Source organism: Mytilus trossulus, chromosome 6 (assembly GCF_036588685.1).
Source record: "Mytilus trossulus isolate FHL-02 chromosome 6, PNRI_Mtr1.1.1.hap1, whole genome shotgun sequence".
NCBI classification, from domain to species: domain Eukaryota; kingdom Metazoa; phylum Mollusca; class Bivalvia; order Mytilida; family Mytilidae; genus Mytilus; species Mytilus trossulus.
The window spans coordinates 61,043,873-61,068,847 of record NC_086378.1 but is presented as its reverse complement, the minus strand read 5'-3'; the positions used below and the strand labels follow the sequence as shown (position 1 = coordinate 61,068,847).

The 24,975-nt window shown below is 32.2% G+C and overlaps 1 protein-coding gene across 3 annotated transcripts in view; it reads right to left on the bottom strand.

Moving 5' to 3' along the window:
• Positions 1–8,181: 8,181 nt before the first annotated feature.
• Positions 8,182–24,975, bottom strand: part of LOC134721632 (pregnancy zone protein-like) — a 30,920-nt gene continuing 14,126 nt past the window's right edge. For all 3 annotated transcript variants that reach the window (XM_063584750.1, XM_063584751.1, XM_063584752.1), the window contains exons 20-34: positions 24,338–24,455; positions 23,682–23,918; positions 22,664–22,795; positions 22,119–22,290; positions 21,483–21,671; positions 20,546–20,624; positions 19,980–20,154; positions 19,402–19,503; positions 18,454–18,634; positions 17,504–17,919; positions 17,133–17,195; positions 14,558–14,700; positions 11,384–11,558; positions 11,025–11,130; positions 8,182–10,312 (exon numbers count right to left, since the gene is read on the bottom strand). In XM_063584750.1, the coding sequence (XP_063440820.1) occupies positions 10,125–10,312; positions 11,025–11,130; positions 11,384–11,558; positions 14,558–14,700; positions 17,133–17,195; positions 17,504–17,919; positions 18,454–18,634; positions 19,402–19,503; positions 19,980–20,154; positions 20,546–20,624; positions 21,483–21,671; positions 22,119–22,290; positions 22,664–22,795; positions 23,682–23,918; positions 24,338–24,455 (2,476 nt within the window). In that variant the 3' untranslated portion in view covers positions 8,182–10,124. The remainder of the gene's footprint in view (positions 10,313–11,024; positions 11,131–11,383; positions 11,559–14,557; positions 14,701–17,132; positions 17,196–17,503; positions 17,920–18,453; positions 18,635–19,401; positions 19,504–19,979; positions 20,155–20,545; positions 20,625–21,482; positions 21,672–22,118; positions 22,291–22,663; positions 22,796–23,681; positions 23,919–24,337; positions 24,456–24,975) is intronic.

The window sequence follows — 24,975 nt, the reverse complement described above, 5'->3', positions numbered from 1 at the left end:
TACAGGGATTTCAATTCTGGATAAAAGTACTTTCACAGTATACCAAATAAATCATGTATCAAATACAGGGATTTCAATCCTGAATAAAGGTACTTTAAAGGTATACCAAATAAATCATGTATCAAATACAGGGATTTCAATTCTGGATAAAAGTACTTTCAAAGTAAACCAAATAAATCATGTATCAAATACAGGGATTTCAATCCTGAATAAAGGTACTTTAACAGTATACCAAATAAATCATGTATCAAATACAGGGATTTCAATCCTGAATAAAAGTTCTTTCACAGTATACTAGTACATAATAAGTCATGTATCAAATACAGGGATTTCAATCCTGAATAAAGGTACTTTAACAGTATACCAAATAAGTCATGTATCAAATACAGGGATTTCAATCCTGAATAAAGGTACTTTAACAGTATACCAAATAAATCATGTATCAAATACAGGGATTTCAATCCTGAATAAAAGTACTTTCACAGTATACCAAATAAGTCATGTATCAAATACAGGGATGTCAATCCTGAATAAAAGTACTTTCACAGTATACCAAATAAGTGGCCCGAGAACACAGTTATTTCGTAGTGCATTTCTTTTAGACAATAAATACAAATTAAAAAAATCGCACCTGCTCTTTCTCAAAAAGATTTTTACAGTGTAGTGTACTACCAGTGAGACAAATAATATCAAAATTATAGAAACTTCTACCAGCTCTAACTCAAAATATTGACAATTCTGTGTTAAGGGGGTGTAAAATTCAGTTTGACAGCTTCAGACGTGCTAAAATTTGACCTTTTAGAACTGGACCAATTTACTTCTTAACATAAAGATTCAGCACCCAATTTTTTTTTACATGTAATTACATCCCCCTACTTGATATTTCATGCATTTAATATCAAGAAATAAATTGGGAAAGTGTATCAAATAAGACATGCAAGTTATACACTGTTTACACTAGGGACTATATTCGTAGACAACGAAAACCAAAGGACGATAACTGTGTCCTTGGACCATTATAATAGGACAGAAAGACTTGACCAATCTTTATAAAACTTTGCATAACCTAAGCTTAGGCAATTGTGAGATAGGTTGCCAAGTTTCATGGCCATATGACATATATTAGAGACACTAGGGTCATTTTAATATAGACATTTGAATGTTTATTTTTGACGTGTAAATCAAATATCTTCAACTGTCAAGATTTTGGCCTTAAAATTTGAAATTTTGCAAAAATTTGCTTTTTAAATGCTCTTGAATATCAAATATTAAGTATTAAAAGCATCTGAACACTCTTTTATTTATCAGATGTATTGTAATTATTCCAAAGTTAAATTTATATAAGCCTATGCCTGAAAATAGAGATTTTCCAATTTAGGGACGCCTTATATAAATATGCATTTTTCTCAGCCAATTTGAAGATTTTGAAGTTTTTTATGCCTAATTTATTCTTTCATATATATAAAATGTACTTTAAATGTATAGAAAAGTGTCAAAAAGCATACCACATGAGTATAAAATGGTCTTGGGCCATGTAGTACTGAGAATTATTTAGAGTCGATTTAGGCGGTAGCCCATATTGACATATAAAAATGCACACAGAAGCTATTAGAAAAGAAAATGTGTAACTTTTTGCTCATTTCTATGCTAAGGCGTTATGATACAAGAAGTCTAATTGCAAAAGGACTCTTGCATTTAATTTTTTTAGAAACAATATGGTCTGATGGCCAGTTTTTTCACTTTTCAATGGAAAACTTGCATTTAGTTTTAGCCTTAATAGGCATAAAGTTGGACCACTTACTATCATACAGAGAAAAAAAATGGTAGCCTATGAAAGTAGTAAGGTGTACTGAGTATAATAAAGTGCTTTTTTTACAGATTTAGTGAAATATTTGTGATGGACTACAGATTTGATGTACAAAGCTCTTCACATTTTACATACATCTATTAGGCCGTTTAACCATGGCCGTGAATACAAATATCTGCACTTTTTTTCTGTGATAATCTACTTTTCTCTATATCCAGAGTTCACAAATGGTTAATTAAATTTGATTTAATCATAGAAACACAAATATCAGGAACAAAAAAGCTGTCAGATAGAAAGTCAGCATGCCTCTTAGCCATAAAATGTAAACTGCTTTAAAATGCTTATTATAGCCGTAGAATGCCAAAATGGCACATTTTAACAGAATTTCTGTAAACCAAAGATGTAAATCCTTTACTTTGATTGAGTTTGACAAACTGAAACCAGCAAATCATTCAGGAAAGTTGCCAAAGTACAGAATCTAGATTTCAGGAATCCATCTCTTAGGCCCGAGAACACAGTTATTTCGTAGTGCATTTCTTTTAGACAATAAATACAAATTAAAAAAATCGCACCTGCTCTTTCTCAAAAAGATTTTTACAGTGTAGTGTACTACCAGTGAGACAAATAATATCAAAATTATAGAAACTTCTACCAGCTCTAACTCAAAATATTGACAATTCTGTGTTAAGGGGGTGTAAAATTCAGTTTGACAGCTTCAGACGTGCTAAAATTTGACCTTTTAGAACTGGACCAATTTACTTCTTAACATAAAGATTCAGCACCCAATTTTTTTTTACATGTAATTACATCCCCCTACTTGATATTTCATGCATTTAATATCAAGAAATAAATTGGGAAAGTGTATCAAATAAGACATGCAAGTTATACACTGTTTACACTAGGGACTATATTCGTAGACAACGAAAACCAAAGGACGATAACTGTGTCCTTGGACCAAGTCCTGTATCAAATATAGGGATTTCAATCCTGAATAAAAGTACTTTCAAAGTATACCAAATAAGTCCTGTATCAAATATAGGGATTTCAATCCTGAATAAAAGTACTTTCAAAGTATACCAAATAAGTTATGTATCAAATACAGGGATTTTAATCCTGAATAAAAGTACTTTAACAGTATACCAAATAAGTCATGTATCAAATACAGGGATTTCAATTCTGGATAAAAGTACTTTCACAGTATACCAAATAAATCATGTATCAAATACAGGGATTTCAATCCTGAATAAAGGTACTTTAACAGTATACCAAATAAATCATGTATCAAATACAGGGATTTCAATCCTGAATAAAAGTACTTTCACAGTATACCAAATAAGTCATGTTACAAATACAGGGATTTCAATCCTGAATAAAAGTACTTTAACAGTATACCAAATAAGTCATGTATCAAATACAGGGATCTCAATCCTGAATAAAAGTACTTTAACAGTATACCAAATAAGTCCTGTATCAAATATAGGGATTTTAATCCTGAATAAAAGTACTTTCAAAGTATACCAAATAAGTCATGTATCAAATACAGGGATCTCAATCCTGAATAAAAGTACTTTAACAGTATACCAAATAAGTCCTGTATCAAATATAGGGATTTCAATCCTGAATAAAAGTACTTTCAAAGTATACCAAATAAGTCCTGTATCAAATATAGGGATCTCAATCCTGAATTAAAGTACTTTCACAGTATACCAAATAAGTTATGTATCAAATACAGGGATTTCAATCCTGGATATGCATGAATTATTTTCTACTGGGCATTAAGGACACAACTGTCAATCCATATATCAAAAGCTGTTGCCCATCATGCATTGTCAATGATGGAAACATTTTGCCTTTAAAACAACCTGACCTCTCTTGAGCATACAATGAAATCAGAATTTAAATACCAAAGCCACACATGACAACTGGAAACTTAACTTGACAACTGAAGTTTTAAAATGTGGTCAACCATTGAGAACTTATGACATGTTACATATTGACAATAACTTAATAACAAGAGGCTCTCAAGAGCCTGAATCGCTCACCTTAATTTTTTTGGTTAAATCTCTCATCAATGATTATTTTGGCTTTTAAATTTATTTAAATGTTCTTTGAATCGTCCTATTTTCTTCAAAAGCAAAAAAAAAAAATCATTTTCTCTTATGTTCTATTTTAGCCATAGGAGCTATGTTTCTTGACATACAAGAAAATAAAATATAAAATTTATACTAGATACTCTGAAACTCATTTAGCCTAAGTTTGGTTGAAATTGATACAGCAGTTTCAAAGGAGAAGATTTTTAAAAGTAAGTCAACATGAAGAACAAATCAGAGGCAGATTTAGGGGGCCCCCCCTTTTTGGGAAAAAATTTGGTTACTTATATAGGGAATCACTGAAGCATGAACTGAGCGGGCCCCCTCTTAGTTCATTAAGTGGGCCCCCACTTATGAAAATTTTTGGATCCGCCACTGCAAATTGTGAAAAAAGTCTTTAAAGGGCAATTACTCCTTAAGGGGTCAATTGACAATTTTGGTCATATTACTTATTTGTAGATCTTACTTTGCTGATCATTTTTGCTGTTTACAGTTTATCTTAATCTATAATAATATTCAAGATAATGACAAAAAACTGCAAAATTTCCTTAAAATTACCAATTAAGTGGCAGCAACCCAACAATGGGTTGTTTGATTCATCTGAAATTTTCAGGGCTGATAGATTTTGACCTAATGAACATTTTTACCCCATGTCAGATTTGCTCTAAATGCTTTCGTTTTTGAGATATAAGCCAAAAACTGCATTTGACACCTATGTTCTATTTTTAGCCATGGCGACCATGTTTGTTGATAGATCAAAACTTCGGATACAATTTATAAACTAGAATAACCTAAGGAACATTCAGTTAAAGTTTGGAAGTATTTGGCCTAGTAGTTTCAGAGGAGAAGATTCTTGAAATAGTTTACGACAACAGACACAGACGACGACAGACGACGGATGACGACGGATGCCAAGTGATGGCATAAGCTCACATGGCTATGCCAGGTGAGCTAAAAATGAATTGAATTATTCTGATTCATCAGTTCAATACAATCAGCCACTGCTAGACTCAAAGGGTCTGTAGATAAAAGATTCTAAAATAAAACAGAGAAACATTCAAGAAAACATTGGGGTGATCAGCTGAATAATTTCAGAACAGACTTTTAAAAGTAAGGTTTTAAGAATATAAACCAGGGGTGAATTATCAGGTTATCACATTATACAATCAGAATTGGAATTCTAAAAACCTGGAGAAGCTAGGTCTTAAACACCAAAGCATGTTAACTTAGCTAAAATTCTGACTTGCTTAATCACAAAAATTAAATCGCATCTGAAATCTCAAGAAAAAATCTATACCTTATACAGTAAAACCTGTATAAACCGGCCGGCTACATGACTATGAAAAAGGGCCGGTTTGGACAGTGAGCCGGTTTATTCAGGTTTCCGTTTTGACCGGAAGTTAATAACTTGTGACATCCAACATTTTGCATGTAAAAGTTCTTTCTGATTGTAAATTATATCTGCTAAATTAAAATACTTTCACTTCGTTTTTCATTGTTTGCATTTGCATCATAATGCTCGCGTTGTTTGGATTGTAAGACAAGAGTTTCGATTTACTTCCATGATCAATAATTTGAAATGTTGGAATGGCCGATTAAAAAGCCAGAATATTATCAAATGTAATTTCATCACTTTCGAAACGTTGTCGTACAGTGTACAATATCCATTGATTGTTGTCATCCGGGTGTTTTTCATTATCAAGGTCATGTATTTAGGGGTTCACAACAGGGAACCCAGGATTTCGAAATCACGATGTGAATTTCCTACTCCGCGATTTTAACTTGTTTATCCAAGTTAAAACGTAAGTTTAATTCGAGATATATTCGGTGTGTCTTTTCGTTAAATTGACACGTTTATAATGTTTTGAGAAATAATACAGCTCACTACTGTACAATTGTAGGTTCACAGTTTGACACCTGACTAATTGATTATCAAATATGTTTTGATTGCATATCGATCATTGAAATTAATTAGACAAACCGGTTTTGACAGGTAATAATTAATGTAATTAAGAGTATTGGGACTTCATAATTAGACCGGAATCAGAATACACAGGGTCCGGTTTACAAAGGGTATTTTAACAAAGACTTTGAATGAAAAAATATGGGACTTTCATTTTCGGCCGGAATGGACAGGAAACCGGTTTATTCAGGGTCCGGTTTAATCAGGTTTGACTGTAGTAGTCTATATAAGGTCCAGACATATGCCAAGGAAGTCAATATTAACCAAAACAAGCTCATCATTATTAAAATATTTATTTCCATTATATTAAGGAATGTTGATTAAATGTATAAAAACCTCTTTTTTTTATTACAATTTTACATATGTATAGTAATTACAAAACTAGATTTACGTAAAAGGTTTAAAATAAAAACAATTAAATGTCATTTTCTACAAATGAAAAATGTACAATAATATGGAATGTCATTTATTATGAAATTTCATTTTGCAAAAGCTGATGTGTGATATGTCCTGAATATTTGTAATATAAATGTTATTGGAAATAAAAGGATACAAATGCATTTTTCATCTCCAAAAATAATTACCAGATTCATGCATTTTGAGATGTCCGTTTGCGTTTTTAGAAACAGATTTATGAAACAGTGAAATCAAAATGCTTTTAAACATACAAAATTCCTCTCTTGTAAAGAACTAGAGGCTCTAAAGAGCCTGTGTCGCTCACCTTGGTCTATGTGAATATTAAACAAAGGAAGCAGATTGAAAATTGACTACAAAGGTCAATAACTCCTACAGGGGTCAATTGACCATTTCGTTCATGTTGACTTATTTGTAGATCTTACTTTGCTGAACATTATTGCTGTTTACAGTTTACCTATATCTATAATAATATTCAATATAATAACCAAAAACAGCAAAATTTCCTTAAAATTACCAATTCAGGGGCCGCAACCCAAAAAACAGGTTGTCCAATTCATCTGAAAATTTCAGGGCAGATAGATCTTGACCTGATTAACAATTTTACTTCATGTCAGATTTTCTCTAAATTATTTGGTTTTTGAGTTATAAGCCAAAAACTGCATTTTACCCCTATGTTCTATTTTTAGCCGTGGCGGCCATCTTGGTTTGATGGCCAGGTCACGCCACACATTTTTTAAACAAGAAACCCCAAAGATGATTGTGGCCAAGTTTGGATCAATTTGGCACAGCAGTTTCAGAGAAGAAGATTTTAATAAAAAAAATATATAAAATTTACGAAAAAATGGTTAAAAATTGACTTTAAAGGGCAATAACTCCTAAAGAGGTCAACTGACCATTTTGGTTATGTTGACTTATTTGTAAATCTGACCTTGCTGAACATTATTGCTGTTTACAGTTTACCTATATCTATAATAATATTCAATATAATAACCAAAAACAGCAAAATTTCCTTCAAATTACCAATTCAGGGGCCGCAACCCCAAAACAGGTTGTCCAATTCATCTGAAAATTTCAGGGCAGATAGATCTTCACCTGATTAACAATTTTACCCATGTCAGATTTGCTCTAAATGCTTTGGTTTTTGAGTTATAAGCCAAAAACTGCATTTTACCCCTATGTTCTATTTATAGCCATGGCGGTCATCTTGGTTAGTTGGCGGGGTCACCGGACACAATTTTTAAACTAGATACCCCAATGATGATTGTGGCCAAGTTTCAAATAATTTGGCCCAGCAGTTTCAGAGGAGAAGATTTTTCTAAAAGATTACTAAGATTTACGAAAAATGGTTAAAAATTGACTATAAAGGGCAATAACTCCTAAAGTGGTCAACTGATCATTTTGGTCATGTTGACTTATTTGTAGATCTTACTTTGCTGAACATTATTGCCTTTTACAGTTTATCTCTATCTGAAATAATATTCAAGATAATAACCAAAAACAACAAAATTTCCTTAAAATTACCAATTCAGGGGCAGCAACCTAACAACAGAATGTCAGATTCATCTGAAAATTTCGGGGCAGATAGATCTTCACCTGATTAACAATATTACCCCATGTCAGATTTGCCCTAAATGCTTTGGTTTTTGAGTTATAAGCCAAAAACTGCATTTTACCCCTATGTTCTATTTATAGCCATGGCGGCCATCTTGGTTAGTTGGCGGGGTCACCGGACACAATTTTTAAACTAGATACCCCAATGATGATTGTGGCCAAGTTTGGTTAAATTTGGCCCAGTAGTTTCAGAGGAGAAGATTTTTGTAAAAGTTAACGCCGGACGACGACGACGGACGACGACGGACGACGACGGACGCCGGACGCAAAGTGATGAGAAAAGCTCACTTGGCCCTTCGGGCCAGGTGAGCTAAAAATGTATTACACATGTGTGTTATTTCAATGCATAAAACAGATTTTCTGGATAACCCAGTATAAAATTAAAACGGTTGGAAAACATAAATCGGGATATGAATGATGAGAGCACTCTAAAATTACAGCACATTTATACATCAGATATGAATATATATATACATGGGGGAAAAGAAAACAAATATAATATGGCACTGAAAAGTGATTTGTCATATTCTCAATATAATAAAAATTCATTATACAGTCAAAATTTAAGTTTTTGGGTATACAATTCAAAATTTGCAGAAACCTTCATAATTTTGTACCAATTTACTCTTCTGTAATAATGACATTTCTTATTTTTTTCTGTCATCTTTCATTTGTTTCCAAAATACACAAAATGAAGTAAAAACACACCACATAAATTAAAGATGGTTTACATTTTTATCCTCTTTTTAATAGTGTTGAAATTTCACTTTAGACTGATCAGTGGACGTATTATTTAAATCTAGGCAGGTGAATTCATTCATGAACCCTTCATTTAGTAATCAATCTGTTTGTACCTTTGGTACATCTTTTCCTAAAGTTCAAATGATTAAAGGTTTAATATATATACAAAATGATATCTACAATATATACAAAATGTGTAATCCTCAAACATAAATATATATATTTGTATGTTATTTGTAATCACTCAATCAGCACATGTATGACAATTGTAAAAAGAAAAGGAAGTTATGACACAACCAATAAAAACATTGCTGCATTTCTTATAATAACAAAGTTACCTCAGAGGAAATATTGTTTATCTTTAGGACCAACAGTAAAAAGTATTAAAGCACAACCGTGTAACATAAAAGTGTCCTTATACACAAGATCCAACACTTCAGTCATGGAATTGTGGCCCCTGGTCAGGTGATGGACAATGCATTCTATAAAAGAGACCTTGAAAGATGAAAGACTGCTCTCAAATATTTTTTGTGCCCACTACAAGAGTCCATAATTTGTCAATTTAAGATATGCATGCAATGCCTCTCCATATTGGAATGTTTGGAATGTTAAAGAGATTCATTCCATGCTTCAAAATCACCTTGATTATCATATTTTGTAAAGTATAAATTCAAGTTCAAAATTGTAATATGAAATATATAAAAGAAATATGATATGTTTCAATAATTTCAAAATAAATTCATTTAAAAAATATGATACATAACTCCAAATGCTTGTACAAAAAGGAATGTCATTAGAATATGATATGTTTGATACTGATCACTAACCTTTAATTGACAAATGTAAAATTTAAAACAATCATGTAATGAAGTATTTGATTAAGGCATATACATGTTGAAGAAACATTTTATGTACATTTTTAGGAATTCTAGATTTCCATATGTGTATCTTTTATCTTGGTTATACAAATTTTCCACAACTACAATTATCCATATTATGTGCTCAATTTTTTAACTTAAGGAAATACCAGTTAACTCTGATGAGGAGAGTGGATGGCTGTTTAATACCCAAGTATACATTTAAATCTTCGTTAACACCCAAATTCAATATTTGTTTTACTATTTCACCAATGCAAGTAATAAAAAAGTTGAGCCAAATTTAGTAGAAGTTTTATCTGGGAACCAAATATCAGACTTTAATTAATAGCATAAGTATAATAAAAACACAAATATAGAAACCTTTGATTTCCATTGCATAACAATTGGTATGAATCACATGGTTATTATACAAATATATGATTTCAAATAACATTTGGTCAACATAAAGAAGTGTCAAATGAATTAAAATGAATGGACAGTTTGAGAAATGATGAATTCGTATATGTACAAATGTAGTCCTTCTTGTATATTTTTATGCATAAACAGTTATCTCTGAGATATATCAATATTCAAAAACAATAACAATGAGAAGACATTCTGTCACAGGACTGACACTGCTAAGTCACTCTTGAAAGATAATGTTTTACGATGAATCCCAGGAAAAGTGTTATCGTTGTAAATGTTGCTTTAATCACGGTTGCGACATTGAAGAATGGACAATAGGGACACTGATATGATCCACATACATAACAAATATTCAAGTTGAATAAATCATAAGTTGTGTAGAATCTTGTCCTATGCATTCCTGGAAATGACAAATCAAAATACATATGCATAATAATTGTGCTCAAAGAAATCTCAAGTTAACATTATATACTGGTGAAAAAGTAAAATATCTTATCAATATTTCTTCTATCTATAAATTTTCACAGGATTGAAAGTGTTTTTTTAAAGTCAGCAATGCAATTTTCATCCCTATTCTATAACAGAACAGACAAGTGTCATATAAATATCAGTTTTGTGTGGATGGTAAGCTGTTGCTAGAAAACTACACACACCTAAATCTAACATATGTGCTAACAAGTCCATTATCTAGTGTCTATATGTTACATGTTTAATGTGGAAGCAGCAAATACCATTATCATTATGTAAAGTCTAACAGGTGTGGGTTGCATTACCTCCAGCACTTGATAATAACCAATCAGCTTATACAAAGGATACTGAATATCCATTCAATCACTAGATTAAATTTAAGCTCTTAATACTTTTTTTTCAACAAATAAAAAGAATAAACATTAAGTGCACCATTTGGTCTCTGGTGGAGAGTAATCGTATCGGCATTCATACCACATCTTCTTAGTTTTATATTGACTGGAGATTAATTAATGGTTCATACACAAAATAATAAAATTAGAAACTTCTCATTATGTAACAATTGAACATAGTATTTTTTTCTAAAAAAACATAAAGGGAAGTAACTGTTGATGAAGATTTATGTAGTATTGATTAAAACATACCTGGTTCATAGTAATCATATACTCTCATTCTGTTCTGAATTGTCATGTTAGCTACAGGATACCATCGGTAGGCATCAAACTTCACACAAGTCTTACTGTTATCCAACTGAAAAATTATAACGTTCAATAAGTATGAATACCTCATATATGATGCTTATCTGTACAAAAATATTCATTCCCCCTCTTACTTTACTTCAGCCTATTATATCAACATTTATTTTGGAAATCAGACCTTATTTTACTGAATATCTTATAATAAATATTCAACCTTTTAATTGATTCAATATTCCAAATGGTCTTCAGACATGAACTTCAATTCAATATACTGCTAAACAATTTTTTCTTCTTCAAATACTTACATAGCTAAAATACAGGACAACTTTTCTTGCATAGTACTCAGCTCTCTTCAGATTAGCAGGTACCCCTTGTCGTACTATATTCCTCAGGGTATGATTCATCACAACATAACCAGAGGGAACGTCTATCTCTAACACACTTAGTCCAGCTTGTTTACTTCTGGTTTGATACACCCAACTATAACAGACAATTAAAATGTCATCTATTGGCAATTTTTTTTTATCAAAAACATGAAAAAAATTATAAAAAAAAATACAATTCATTTTTTCAATACGAACAAAATAAATGAATTCATAGAGAAAAACATAGGAAGGATAAGTATTATTGCAAATGGAGCTACCTCATTCTGGAAAAAAGGGATAACTACTGAAAAGAATTTTTTATTCAGTTTAAGTTATATCAAATATAATAAAACTGGTTTGAATACAACAGTATTTTTAGTTTCGCTAGTCTTTTCAACTTATTGTTTTAGCATTTGTGTTACATGTTTTATTGGACCTCTCTGTCTTTTCTCTAACAAATAGTAACCTACCTGCCTGACACAAGGATGTAGAGTCAAGATGGAATTATTCCTGCCACTAAGTAACCTACCTGACACAAGGATGTAGAGTCAAGATGGAATTATTCCTGCCACTAAGTAACATACCTGACACAAGGATGTAGAGTCAAGATGGAATTATTCCTGCCACTAAGTAACCTACCTGACACAAGGATGTAGAGTCAAGATGGAATTATTCCTGCCACTAAGTAACATACCTGACACAAGGATGTAGAGTCAAGATGGAATTATTCCTGCCACTAAGTAACCTACCTGACACAAGGATGTAGAGTCAAGATGGAATTATTCCTGCCACTAAGTAACCTACCTGACACAAGGATGTAGAGTCAAGATGGAATTATTCCTGCCACTAAGTAACCTACCTGACACAAGGATGTAGAGTCAAGATGGAATTATTCCTGCCACTAAGTAACCTACCTGACACAAGGATGTAGAGTCAAGATGGAATTATTCCTGCCACTAAGTAACCTACCTGACACAAGGATGTAGAGTCAAGATGGAATTATTCCTGCCACTAAGTAACATACCTGACACAAGGATGTAGGGTCAAGATGGAATTATTCCTGCCACTAAGTAACATACCTGACACAAGGATGTAGGGTCAAGATAGAATTATTCCTGCCACTAAGTAACATACCTGACACAAGGATGTAGGGTCAAGATGGAATTATTCCTGCCACTAAGTAACCTACCTGACACAAGGATGTAGAGTCAAGATGGAATTATTCCTGCCACTAAGTAACCTACCTGACACAAGGATGTAGAGTCAAGATGGAATTATTCCTGCCACTAAGTAACATAACTGACACAAGGATGTAGAGTCAAGATGAAATTATTCATGCCACTAAGTAACATACCTGACACAAGGATGTAGGGTCAAGATGGAATTATTCCTGCCACTAAGTAACCTACCTGACACAAGGATGTAGGGTCAAGATAGAATTATTCCTGCCACTAAGTAACATACCTGACACAAGGATGTAGAGTCAAGATGGAATTATTCCTGCCACTAAGTAACCTACCTGACACAAGGATGTAGAGTCAAGATGGAATTATTCCTTCCACTAAGTAACATACCTGACACAAGGATGTAGGGTCAAGATGGAATTATTCCTGCCACTAAGTAACATACCTGACACAAGGATGTAGGGTCAAGATGGAATGATTCCTGCCACTAAGTAACATACCTGACACAAGGATGTAGGGTCAAGATAGAATTATTCCTGCCACTAAGTAACATACCTGACACAAGGATGTAGAGTCAAGATGGAATTATTCCTGCCACTAAGTAACATACCTGACACAAGGATGTAGGGTCAAGATGGAATTATTCCTGCCACTAAGTAACATACCTGACACAAGGATGTAGGGTCAAGATGGAATTATTCCTGCCACTAAGTAACCTACCTGACACAAGGATGTAGAGTCAAGATGGAATTATTCCTGCCACTAAGTAACCTACCTGACACAAGGATGTAGAGTCAAGATGGAATTATTCCTGCCACTAAGTAACATACCTGACATAAGGATGTAGGGTCAAGATAGAATTATTCCTGCCACTAAGTAACATACCTGACACAAGGATGTAGGGTCAAGATGGAATTATTCCTGCCACTAAGTAACATACCTGACACAAGGATGTAGGGTCAAGATGGAATTATTTCTGCCACTAAGTAACATACCTGACACAAGGATGTAGGGTCAAGATGGAATTATTCCTGCCACTAAGTAACATACCTGACACAAGGATGTAGAGTCAAGATGGAATTATTCCTGCCACTAAGTAACCTACCTGACACAAGGATGTAGAGTCAAGATGGAATTATTCCTGCCACTAAGTAACATAACTGACACAAGGATGTAGAGTCAAGATGGAATTATTCATGCCACTAAGTAACATACCTGACACAAGGATGTAGGGTCAAGATGGAATTATTCCTGCCACTAAGTAACCTACCTGACACAAGGATGTAGGGTCAAGATAGAATTATTCCTGCCACTAAGTAACATACCTGACACAAGGATGTAGAGTCAAGATGGAATTATTCCTGCCACTAAGTAACCTACCTGACACAAGGATGTAGAGTCAAGATGGAATTATTCCTTCCACTAAGTAACATACCTGACACAAGGATGTAGGGTCAAGATGGAATTATTCCTGCCACTAAGTAACATACCTGACACAAGGATGTAGGGTCAAGATGGAATTATTCCTGCCACTAAGTAACATACCTGACACAAGGATGTAGGGTCAAGATAGAATTATTCCTGCCACTAAGTAACATACCTGACACAAGGATGTAGGGTCAAGATGGAATTATTCCTGCCACTAAGTAACCTACCTGACACAAGGATGTAGAGTCAAGATGGAATTATTCCTGCCACTAAGTAACATACCTGACACAAGGATGTAGAGTCAAGATGGAATTATTCCTGCCACTAAGTAACCTACCTGACACAAGGATGTAGAGTCAAGATGGAATTATTCTTGCCACTAAGTAACATACCTGACACAAGGATGTAGGGTCAAGATGGAATTATTCCTGCCACTAAGTAACATACCTGACACAAGGATGTAGAGTCAAGATAGAATTATTTCTGCCACTTAGTAACATACCTGACACAAGGATGTAGAGTCAAGATGGAATTATTCCTGCCACTAAATTTGGGTTCATCATCCAGATAGAGATCGTAGAATGTTTGAAAGTCAACAGTCTCACGAACTTTCTCTTCCCATTCTACATTTACTGTTGTGGTGAGCTAAACAAATATAATTATAAAATATAGATTAAAATTATTATATTGTTGTCAGTCTATACAATACGTAACAAAACTTATTATTGATTAATTGATTGATAGGTGTTAAACCTCACTTTTAGCCCTGTTGGGTTTTACCTGGTGGCCAGTTTTTTTATTGGTAGGAGAAGCCGGAGTGGCTGGTAATAATTGACCTCCTGTAGAAAAACTAACAACCCTTGACAATTACAATGTTGACAGGATTATGATAAGTAAAATTTAACTGCATAGACCACTTGCCACCAAGACCCAAAGCTTATTACAAAAGTTGCATTAAAATCCTGTGATTTCTAAACCTAAAAGAAATCAATAATTTCATGTGAAATAATCCTGTAATTCCCTCCTCACAATAAGTTATGTGAAGACAAGGTCAATGATGTTGTTTCAAAACAAAGAAAAAACTTGTAACAATAGATTTTGTTCCTTGCATTTTTTCTAATCAAGTTTCAATTAATATGTCTACTTTTATTCAAATGAATTCAATCATGGGACCTTTCTTAAATTAGATTGGTTAATAAAAGAGATGCTATTTATAAGCATTTATAATTTACATAACAAATGAACTAGAGGCTCCAAAGAGCCTGTGTCGCTCACCTTGGTCTATGTGAATATTAAACAAAGGAAGCAGATGGATTCATGACAAAATTGTGTTTTGGTGATGGTGATGTGTTTGTAAATCTTACTTTACTAAACAGTCTTGCTGCTAACATTTATCTCTATCTATAATGAACTTGGCCCAGTAGTTTCAGTGGAAAATGTTAATAAAAATTTACAAATTTTATGAAAATTGACTATAAAGGACAATAACTCCTTAGGGGGTCAATTGACCATTTCGGTCATGTTGACTTAATTGTAAATCTTACTTTGCTGAACATAATTGCTGTTTACAGTTTATCTCTTTCTATAATAATATTCAAGATAATAACCAAAAACAGCAAAATTTCCTTAAAATTACCTTAAAAGGGGCAGCAACCCAACAATGGGTTGTCAGATTTATCTGAAAATTATAGAGCAGATAGATCTTCATCTGATAAACAATTTTACCACATGTCGGATTTGCTCTAAATGCTTTGGTTTTTGAGTTATAAGCCAAAAACTGCATTTTACCCCTATGTTCTATTTTTATCTGTGGCGGCCATCTTGATTTGATAGTCAGGTCACCGGACACATTTTTAAAACTAGATACCCCAAAGATGATTGTTGCCAAGTCTGGATTAATTTGGCCTAGTAGTTTCATAGGAGAAGATTTTTGTAAAAGATAAGTAAGATTTACGAAAAATGGTTAAAAATTGTCTATAAGGGCAATAACTCCTAAAGGGGTCAACTGACCATTTCGGTCATGTTGACTTATTTGTAAATCCTACTTTGCTAAACATTATTGCTGTTTACAGTTTATCTCTATCTATAATAATATTCAAGATAATAACCAAAAAACAGCAAGATTTCCTTTAAATTACCAATTCAGGGGCAGCAACCCAACAAAGGGTTGTCTAATTCGTATGGAAATTTCAGGGCAGATAGATCTTGATCTGATAAACAATTGTACCTCATGTCAAATTAGCTCTAAATGCTTTGATTTTTGAGTTATAAGCCAAAAACAGTATTTTACCCCTATGTTCTATTTTTGGCCGTGGCGGCCATTTTGTTTGGTGGACCAGGTCACCGGACACATTTTTTGAACTAGATACCCCAATAACAATTGTGGCCAAGTTTGATTGAATTTGGCCCAGTAGTTTCAGAGGAGAAGATTTTTGTAAAAGATTACTTTAATTTAAGAAAATGGTTAAAAATTGACTATAAAGGACAATAACTCCTTAACGGGTCAACTGACCATTTCGGTCATGATGACTTATTTGTATATCTAACTTTGCTGAACATTATTGCTGTTTACAGTTTATCTCTATCTATAATAATATTCAAGATAATAACCAAAAACTGCAAAATTTCCACAAAATTACCAATTAAGGGGCAGCAACCCAACAACAGGTTGACCGATTCATCTGAAAATTTCAGAGCAGATAGATCTTGACCTGATAAACATTTTTACCCCATGTCAGATTTCCTCTAAATCCTTTGGTTTTTGAGTTATAAGCCAAAAACTGCATTTTACCCCTATGTTCTATTTTTAGCCGTGGCGGCCATCTTGGTTGGTTGACCGGGTCACGCCACACATTTTTTAAACTAGATACCCCAATGATGATTGTGGCCAAGTTTGGTTCAATTTGGCCCAGTGGTTTCAGAGGAGAAGATTTTTGTAAAAGTTAACAACGACGACGGACGACGGACGACGGACGACGACGGACGCCGGACGCAAAGTGATGGGAAAAGCTCACTTGGCCCTTCGGGCCAGGTGAGCTAAAAATGATAATTTAAATTATGAAATATTATGAACCAACCTGCAACATAGCTCTGCCAATACCTAAAGCAGTGACTGAGGCTTGACCATATACGTTCGGAATCTGAAAAAAACAAGGTAGTGGTAAAGTCAGTGTTTAATTCAAAACATTAACGGCATCACACAGATAGCCCAATATCTTAGATTTTCATCTTTATTAAAACATCGTTTATATTTTACCAATAGCGCAGCCTAAATTTGAGAATGGATAGATATAGGAAGATGTGGTGTGAGTGCCAATAAGACAACTCTCCATCCAAATAACAATTTAAAAAAGTAAACCATTATAGGTCATTATGTATTTATCTAACTGAAAATAAAGCCAAAATTAAAATTGTCTAAACATTGGAATATCTAATGTGTATATCTTACAGATGCCTGTTGTGTGTTGGTATAATTATCTTTCAGTAGATACAGGTATTTCATCCATCCATGAGTAGCAGACGACTGCAGCTGTATTTGCATGTTGAATACGTTTCTGTTTGGATCAATCCTGGTAAATTCACTCAGCGCTTCCATAGCAACCAGAGTATCCTGAGTAGATGCAAAGGCACCAAAATAATTCCTCATAAACTGAAGCCACCTCATCATGGAGTCACGTTCCTGCTTGGTGTTACTGGACTGTTGATTTTTTTCATGATTCATGTAAGCCAATAAGGCATAGGCAGTACTCTGAACAGCATATCCATCATTAACCAGAGGCAGTCTGGGTAGAAGGTATCGGACTGTATTTATAAAAGTGGATGGATTGTCCCGCACTACATCATCAGCAAAATAGGTTTCTTTACCTGAAAATACATTTGTGTAATGATTATTATGGATGTGACCAAATTCTCTTTCATCATTTACTTTCTATTGTATTGTCCTAATAGTCAATTTCCACCATCATAATAGTTTAACCATGTTGTTCTTGGGGCATATTGATGTTTCTTTTGCAAATAAGTGACAAATCAGAAATTTGGTTACATAAAAAAAAAAGCTGTACTAAACAAGAAAAAACTTTTCATGCTGAGCTTTTTACAGTTAATTATATGGTATGGGTTTTTCTCATTGTAGAAGGCTGAACCGTTACCTATAATTGCTTACTTCCACTTCATTTGAACTTTTGTAGATAGTTATCTCATATCAATAACTCCACATCAACTCATTTTTACAGAGTAACTAATCAAGAATCATGTTACAAAAAATAATTTGTAACTAACAAGTAAAGTAACCAATCAAATATCAAGTTTCAAAAAAAAAAATCAGACCTATACTGTACAAGTTAACTAATCAGTAATGTTACCAAAAATAATATCAGTCCTATTATGTAATGTATTTACCTGAACGTTTTTGATCCATCAGTTTGTTATATAAAGTCTGACTGTTTTGTTGACTCAGAGACAGTGCATAAGCTGATATTGCCATATGGAATACTTCCTGGGATTCACCGATTTCTGTCGCTCTCTTGGACAAATACTCTGATGCTCTTTGTGCTGCCTTGGTAATACAACTCTGGGCATCCTAAATTAAAATCATATTCAATATGTTAAATTACTATTGATTAACCAAAAAAAATTCTGTTTCCGATATATTGAAGCTAATTTGACCTTTTTTATTTGTCAACAATTATGTGATACAGTGTTGATTCAATCACAATTCTTACTCAATATTTTTTCAATTAGTGTCAGTATTTTTAATTGTTACGATATTTCACATTTATCTGTTTACAGGTTGACTTAATTCTATTGATCTCAAAATGAGATACTTATTAATTCTATTGATATTAAAATGAGATACTTATGTATTCTATTAATCTTAAAATAAGATACTTATTAATTCTATTGATCTCAAAATGAGATACTTATTAATTCTCTTGATCTCAAAATGAGATACTTATTAATTCTATTGATCTCAAAATGAGATACTTATTAATTCTATTAATCTCAAAATGAGATACTTATTGATTCTATTGATCTCAAAATGAGATACTTATTAATTCTATTAATCTCAAAATGAGATACTTATTAATTCTATTGATCTCAAAGTGAGCCATAAAGACTGAAGTTTATGTTTCATGTTAGATTATGTAAAATTTTATTGGAAATTGGTCAAAGCTATGAAACTGGTAGTTATTGTGTCGGAAGAAAAACTGTGGATGAAAAAACAACTGCAGTATATCATAGTACCTCATTTATTGAGGAGTTAATAAAAACTAATCTGGAGCATACTTCCCCTGAAGCATCTTTCAATTTATAAAGTGTGGAGCATACTTAATAACTAAGACTTACCCCTGAAGCATCTTTCAATTTATAAAGTGCAATAAGAACATAAGATGTTAAGGGTACTGGATGTCCCATCAACTGTTGGGTTTGCATCTCTTTAAGATGTCCCTATAATAAAACAAATTCTATAGTAAGTAAAATCATACTTTTAACAAATGGACATCTCAAACATATAGTTTATTGTTCCTCCCATTATTGATTTTTTTTTTTTTAATAAATGCACTGTGGTTTTACATTCAACTCTAACATTTTGTGTATTATATTTTTTTTTAATTCAAGTCTTTAACAAAGCATCTGTATTTTTGTAGTAAAAATTCTTTCTATTGAGGTCAGTTTCTCCATATTACTAATGATGCAATAATTACCATTAATTTTCTATGAAAGATCCAGAGACTATATTTTTACACCAATTTCTAATATCTTTTTCAAATGCAAGTTCACAATCCTTATTTTATTACAAAATTTGAATAAGTGCACTGTATCTAATTTTAAATGCTAAATAAACATGATTACTATATGCTGCTGCATTATTAAACATCCCTAAATCTTAGAGCAGCATAATATAATAAAATATTTAAACTTACATAAGTTCTGTCATAAATAGGAGCTTTCTCTTCCATAAATTCCCCAGTGACATTGTTCTGTTGACTACAGAGATATAAAGCTATCTTGTTCAACAGCTCAATAGGGATGAACATGTCTTTCTCCCATTCTCCAAATCTAGCTTCCTGGAACGTTTTGGCAACAAATGCAGTCAACCTGTAAACATATATGTCAAATATTGTAGCAATTAAAGATATTGATATTTATGTAGAAAATATTTAAGCAAATATATTATATGAAACATGTTTTAATCTAAAATTTGCATTTTCCAAGAATTGCAGTAAAAATATTATGACCAATAATATACACCTCTTTTTAAAGCGTTTAAAACATATTTTTGAGACAATATTTTATACTAAATAAAGTGAGGCAGTAATTTCAGAATTAAATCATAATTGAGAAAAATATTAGATCAACAAATTTCTTTAAAACATCACCAGAAACCTTCAATTCTGACTTATAAATCCCTTTTTTTTTAAATTTCATTTTCAAACCTATCACCCTTAATTCATAACAGATTATTGTTGTTCAAACAGACTAAACCTACCATATGCTAGGAGCCTCATCATCTCTGAACATACTAAATGATCCATCATCATTCATGTAACTCAACTGTCTCTGTAAAGCTATAACAAAACAAATATTACAATGACCATGTGTTAGACAAGCCTTTAAATCTAAATACTGGCTTTAAAAGCTCATGTCACAAAAATAATTGTCATAACTTAAGTGTTCTTGTAGAGTTTTTACTGTAGTCCTACAAAATAGGCAAATTTCAGGTTTCCAGTTCATCCCTCACTCTACGAGCCTATCCTTAAATTTTTGAAGCGAGTTTCTTTACGAAAAAATTAACCATTTAAATCGGTTGTTGCATTAATTATTTATTTTATCATAACTCTTGAGAGAATTGATCACAACAGTATTATTTATTATCACTATATAATTACATTAGATGTAAGTTTCATTATAATAAGTTATTCTGATTGGCTAACATGTTATTCCGTAAACAATTGCATCAGACAATAACATTTATCATGCATGATGACACGAGGTCCCACAAAAAAGTGCACAGGTGACTTAAATAAAACTGGATAAAAATCGTGTTTCCATGATTTTAGCTAAAAAAATGTAATTATAAGTATTGAATACTTCTTTTTGAAACTTTATAGGGTTGTAAAAGCGTTGACCGTGCGTACATTCTTAGAATGAAGCGCTTCCGCGCTTCATACAAAATGTACTTCGGTCAACGCTTTTACCACCCAATAAATTTACAAAAAGAAGCATTCAATTCTTAAATATAATGGTGCAGTTGTTTTTTTGGCACAGTTTTTTAATTACAATTCCATCATAGCATCTTTGAATTTCACCATACATAATTTTCTAAAGTTTTAGGACAGCATTTATTGATAAATCACTAAGATGTTCACTTTATAATAATTTTCTTATTGAATGGAGCGCATGCAACACTAGTTTAATGATCTTACCAATATTCATGTATCCAAGCGTCCTTCTCAAGATGTCATTTGGTAGCTGTTGATTATTTTTCTTAAACTTGAGGGTTATCAGATTGTATGCAAAGTTAAACATGTTCATTTCACCACCACCATATGGCCTGCGCATGATGTCTTCTGCTGTAGGGAACTGGGTGAAGAAACCTGGGGTTACAACATCACCTGCATAACAAATAGTTCATTATTAAATAATTGAACACATAATAAAATAATATTATTTGCATGAAAAAAGACTACAAATATTGAAGAGATAAAGTGAGGTGTCTTCATGTTCAAAATCCATCTGAATGTTTTAGTCTAGTACAATGCAGTGTTGATATTCCTATCAAATCAACGTGTTCTCTACCTGAATGTGGATTTAATTTACCACTTTATATAAAACAGCCATCCATTATTATTATTTTTGTTGATTTGTGTTCTTGGTAGTGCGGATGGAGAGTTGTCTGTTGGGCAATCATACCACAACTTCTTATTTTTATATTTACTCTTATTAACCTTGACACAGTATATCCGTCTTTTCAATGTTGATTTTTTTTTTTAAATCTATTTTTTTCTAATTTACATTTCCAAACATGCTAAATTTGATACTGAACAATTTTGTAAACTTACCAAAGCAAGTGAGTACAGCTTTCTCAGACCCAGGAACATACAAATGTTCTCTCACTTCAGGTTCTATAAACTTGTCAGAAACATTTACTTTCAGTTCTGGGATTTTGATAGAGCTGTATCTGATCAAATCTATCAAATATGGGGTGTGATAATAATTCTCTACACCGTCAGCCTGTAAAAATCAAATTAAACTCTTTTGATAAAATACATTTGTATTATTTCCTGCATATGTTAAGCACTTAAAATAATCTTATTCATGCCTTATTTTTTTCAATTTGAATAAACTTACTTTTTTACCATGATTGAACTTAATTTTTTAACTTGAATAAACTTTACTTTTTGAACTTGAATGAACTTCCTTTTTTAAACATGAATAAACTTACTTTTTGTCATGAATTATTAAAGATGAATAAACTTACTTTTTTAACATGAATAAACTTACTTTTTTTAACATGAATAAACTTACTTTTTTAACATGAATAAACTTACTTTTTTAACATGAATAAACTTACTTTTTTAACATGAATAAACTTTAAAGTACTAACCTTTACATAAATAGTCTTATGGAAGAAATCTCTATCCATAAATGACCAGCATTCTAAAGAGATGTTAAAGCTGCCCATCACAATGTTTGGCATAATTGGCATAAAAATATCCTTTGAAGTTCCAGGTTCCAACTAAATATAAGAATATTAATTAGTTTGACCTCAATGTTTTTTATGTAGGTTTTTTTGTTTCAAGCATTCAATTACCACCAAAGCCCTACATATTTTATCTATTTGTTTGGCAAAAGATCAATTCTATCATCCAATAAATAATACCAGCTTTATCTGTAAATTTGACTAAAAATTGATTCATAGTTAAAAGTACATTTTTATATTCATTAATATTACATTTAACTGATAAAAAAGAACTGCTGATCAATGGTTAACGGATATTTATTGCAGCAAAGCAGCGTTATTCATGAAATTGTTCCTAGCCAGGAACCTCCTCAGCAGATGTCTGATATATCTAAATGTTGCTCTTTTAGATGTTCGTTTATATATTTGTGAAATTGTGTTGTTGTTTCACTGAAGAAACCTCAAATATTCTTTAATTTATAATTATCCCTACTGACGAAGGAATAACTTATATTGATTCATAAATCTACAACTAATGCTGAGTTTACACGTAATTCGAATTCGATTCGCATTAACTAATTCGAAATTAGTTCAATTCGCATTCGAAACGTTTTACGTCCTAACGTCAATTTTAATTCGAATAACAATGCGCGTCAGCTTAATTGTCCAAACAACGTTTATTTTTAAATTGTATTCACAAAAGCGTATTTCTAATGCAAATTAGATAATTCGAGTTAAAAAAAGAAGAGTGTGTGAACGCGATTTGTGAATTCGATTCAATTCGAATTAAATGTGCGTGTGAATGAAGCATAACATAAGTTTATTTGTTATAAAACAGAAGATGACCTATTGCTAACATCTTGTCATTAACACTCTGTTGAATAGTTGTCTCATTAGCAAATATACCATGTCTCCTTTTTTCTTACATATATAAGTAACTTACAAATACAATAGTCTGGTGATCTCCAGGGTGGCGAAGTGGATTTCTGGAATCAACATATCCTTCATCCCCGACAAGTAATGAATCGTAGTGCGGAGATCCTTTCATTGTCACTAAAACTTCAATGAAATTATCACCAGGCCAGTAGTTGAATACTGTTACCCTTACACCAACATGCTCACCACGGACCACAATATCTGGGGCTTCTACTATCATGTACATAAATCTGGTGGCATCATACTGAAAAATAAATTCAAGAAATCAGAAATAGGATTTATACTGAAATATTAAGTTAAAAAAAATTGTTAAAAAAACAACTTTCCCTAGCCTTAATTTGCTTTTTGATAAAATTATATTTGCAATTTGTTATATCAACTGTAAATTCAGAAATTATTGTGATGTTTTTATTATGAAGAAAAATGCGACAGGGTTATAATACCAATAATTCAAACTCACATTTTGAAAATTTTTATAGGAATTAAACAGAATTTTCCTCCATATCGCAAAAAATTAAATCACATTTATGTCTAAATTGCCAAAAAAAATTGCAATGATTTCTGAATTTACTGTAAATAAGAGGCTCATTGTCAAAGCAATGTCTACTCATCCATGAATTCCAAATTATTCCAAAATATAAAATGGCTTAATTCAATACATACCCTAATAGGTTTGCTCATTACACCAAGTCCTAAGCTTCTACTAACAGCAATACCATTTATCATCCAGGTTAGAGGGTATTTTGGAGGATGTACTCTGAATTGCACTTTCCTGTCAGGTCTGAAAAATATATCAAGATGATCAAGTATATGTTCAAAATTAAGAATTTATTATAGAGAATGTCAATTGTCAACATTATAAAGGTTGTATTAGCATGTATATCATTTGTAATTCTTTAGTTGTAATTCTTTAGATACTTATTTGTTTTAGCAAAATTTATAATTAGTAAGGATTAGTTATATTTTCAGTTATAACGATTAAATGATCCACAGAAAAAAAGGGATAAAGAATGTAATAAACTTTATATTATAGCGAACCAAATGAAAGTTTTCCACAGAGTCGTCTGCTCTTGACCAAGGTATTTAAACTTTTGCAAGTTTACCTGTCCCATTGAATCAATACAATAGCTATTGTTCTCTGTGTAGTTTATTCACTTGGACATTTAAATTTCTTCTAGGAGAAATCTATCACTCATTGATTAATTTGCCTGACCAAAAAAATATCTTCTTTGTTGATTGAAATACATGTATAAACTCACATTACCTGCATGTGATACAGTATTTGTTCAATATCAATAATA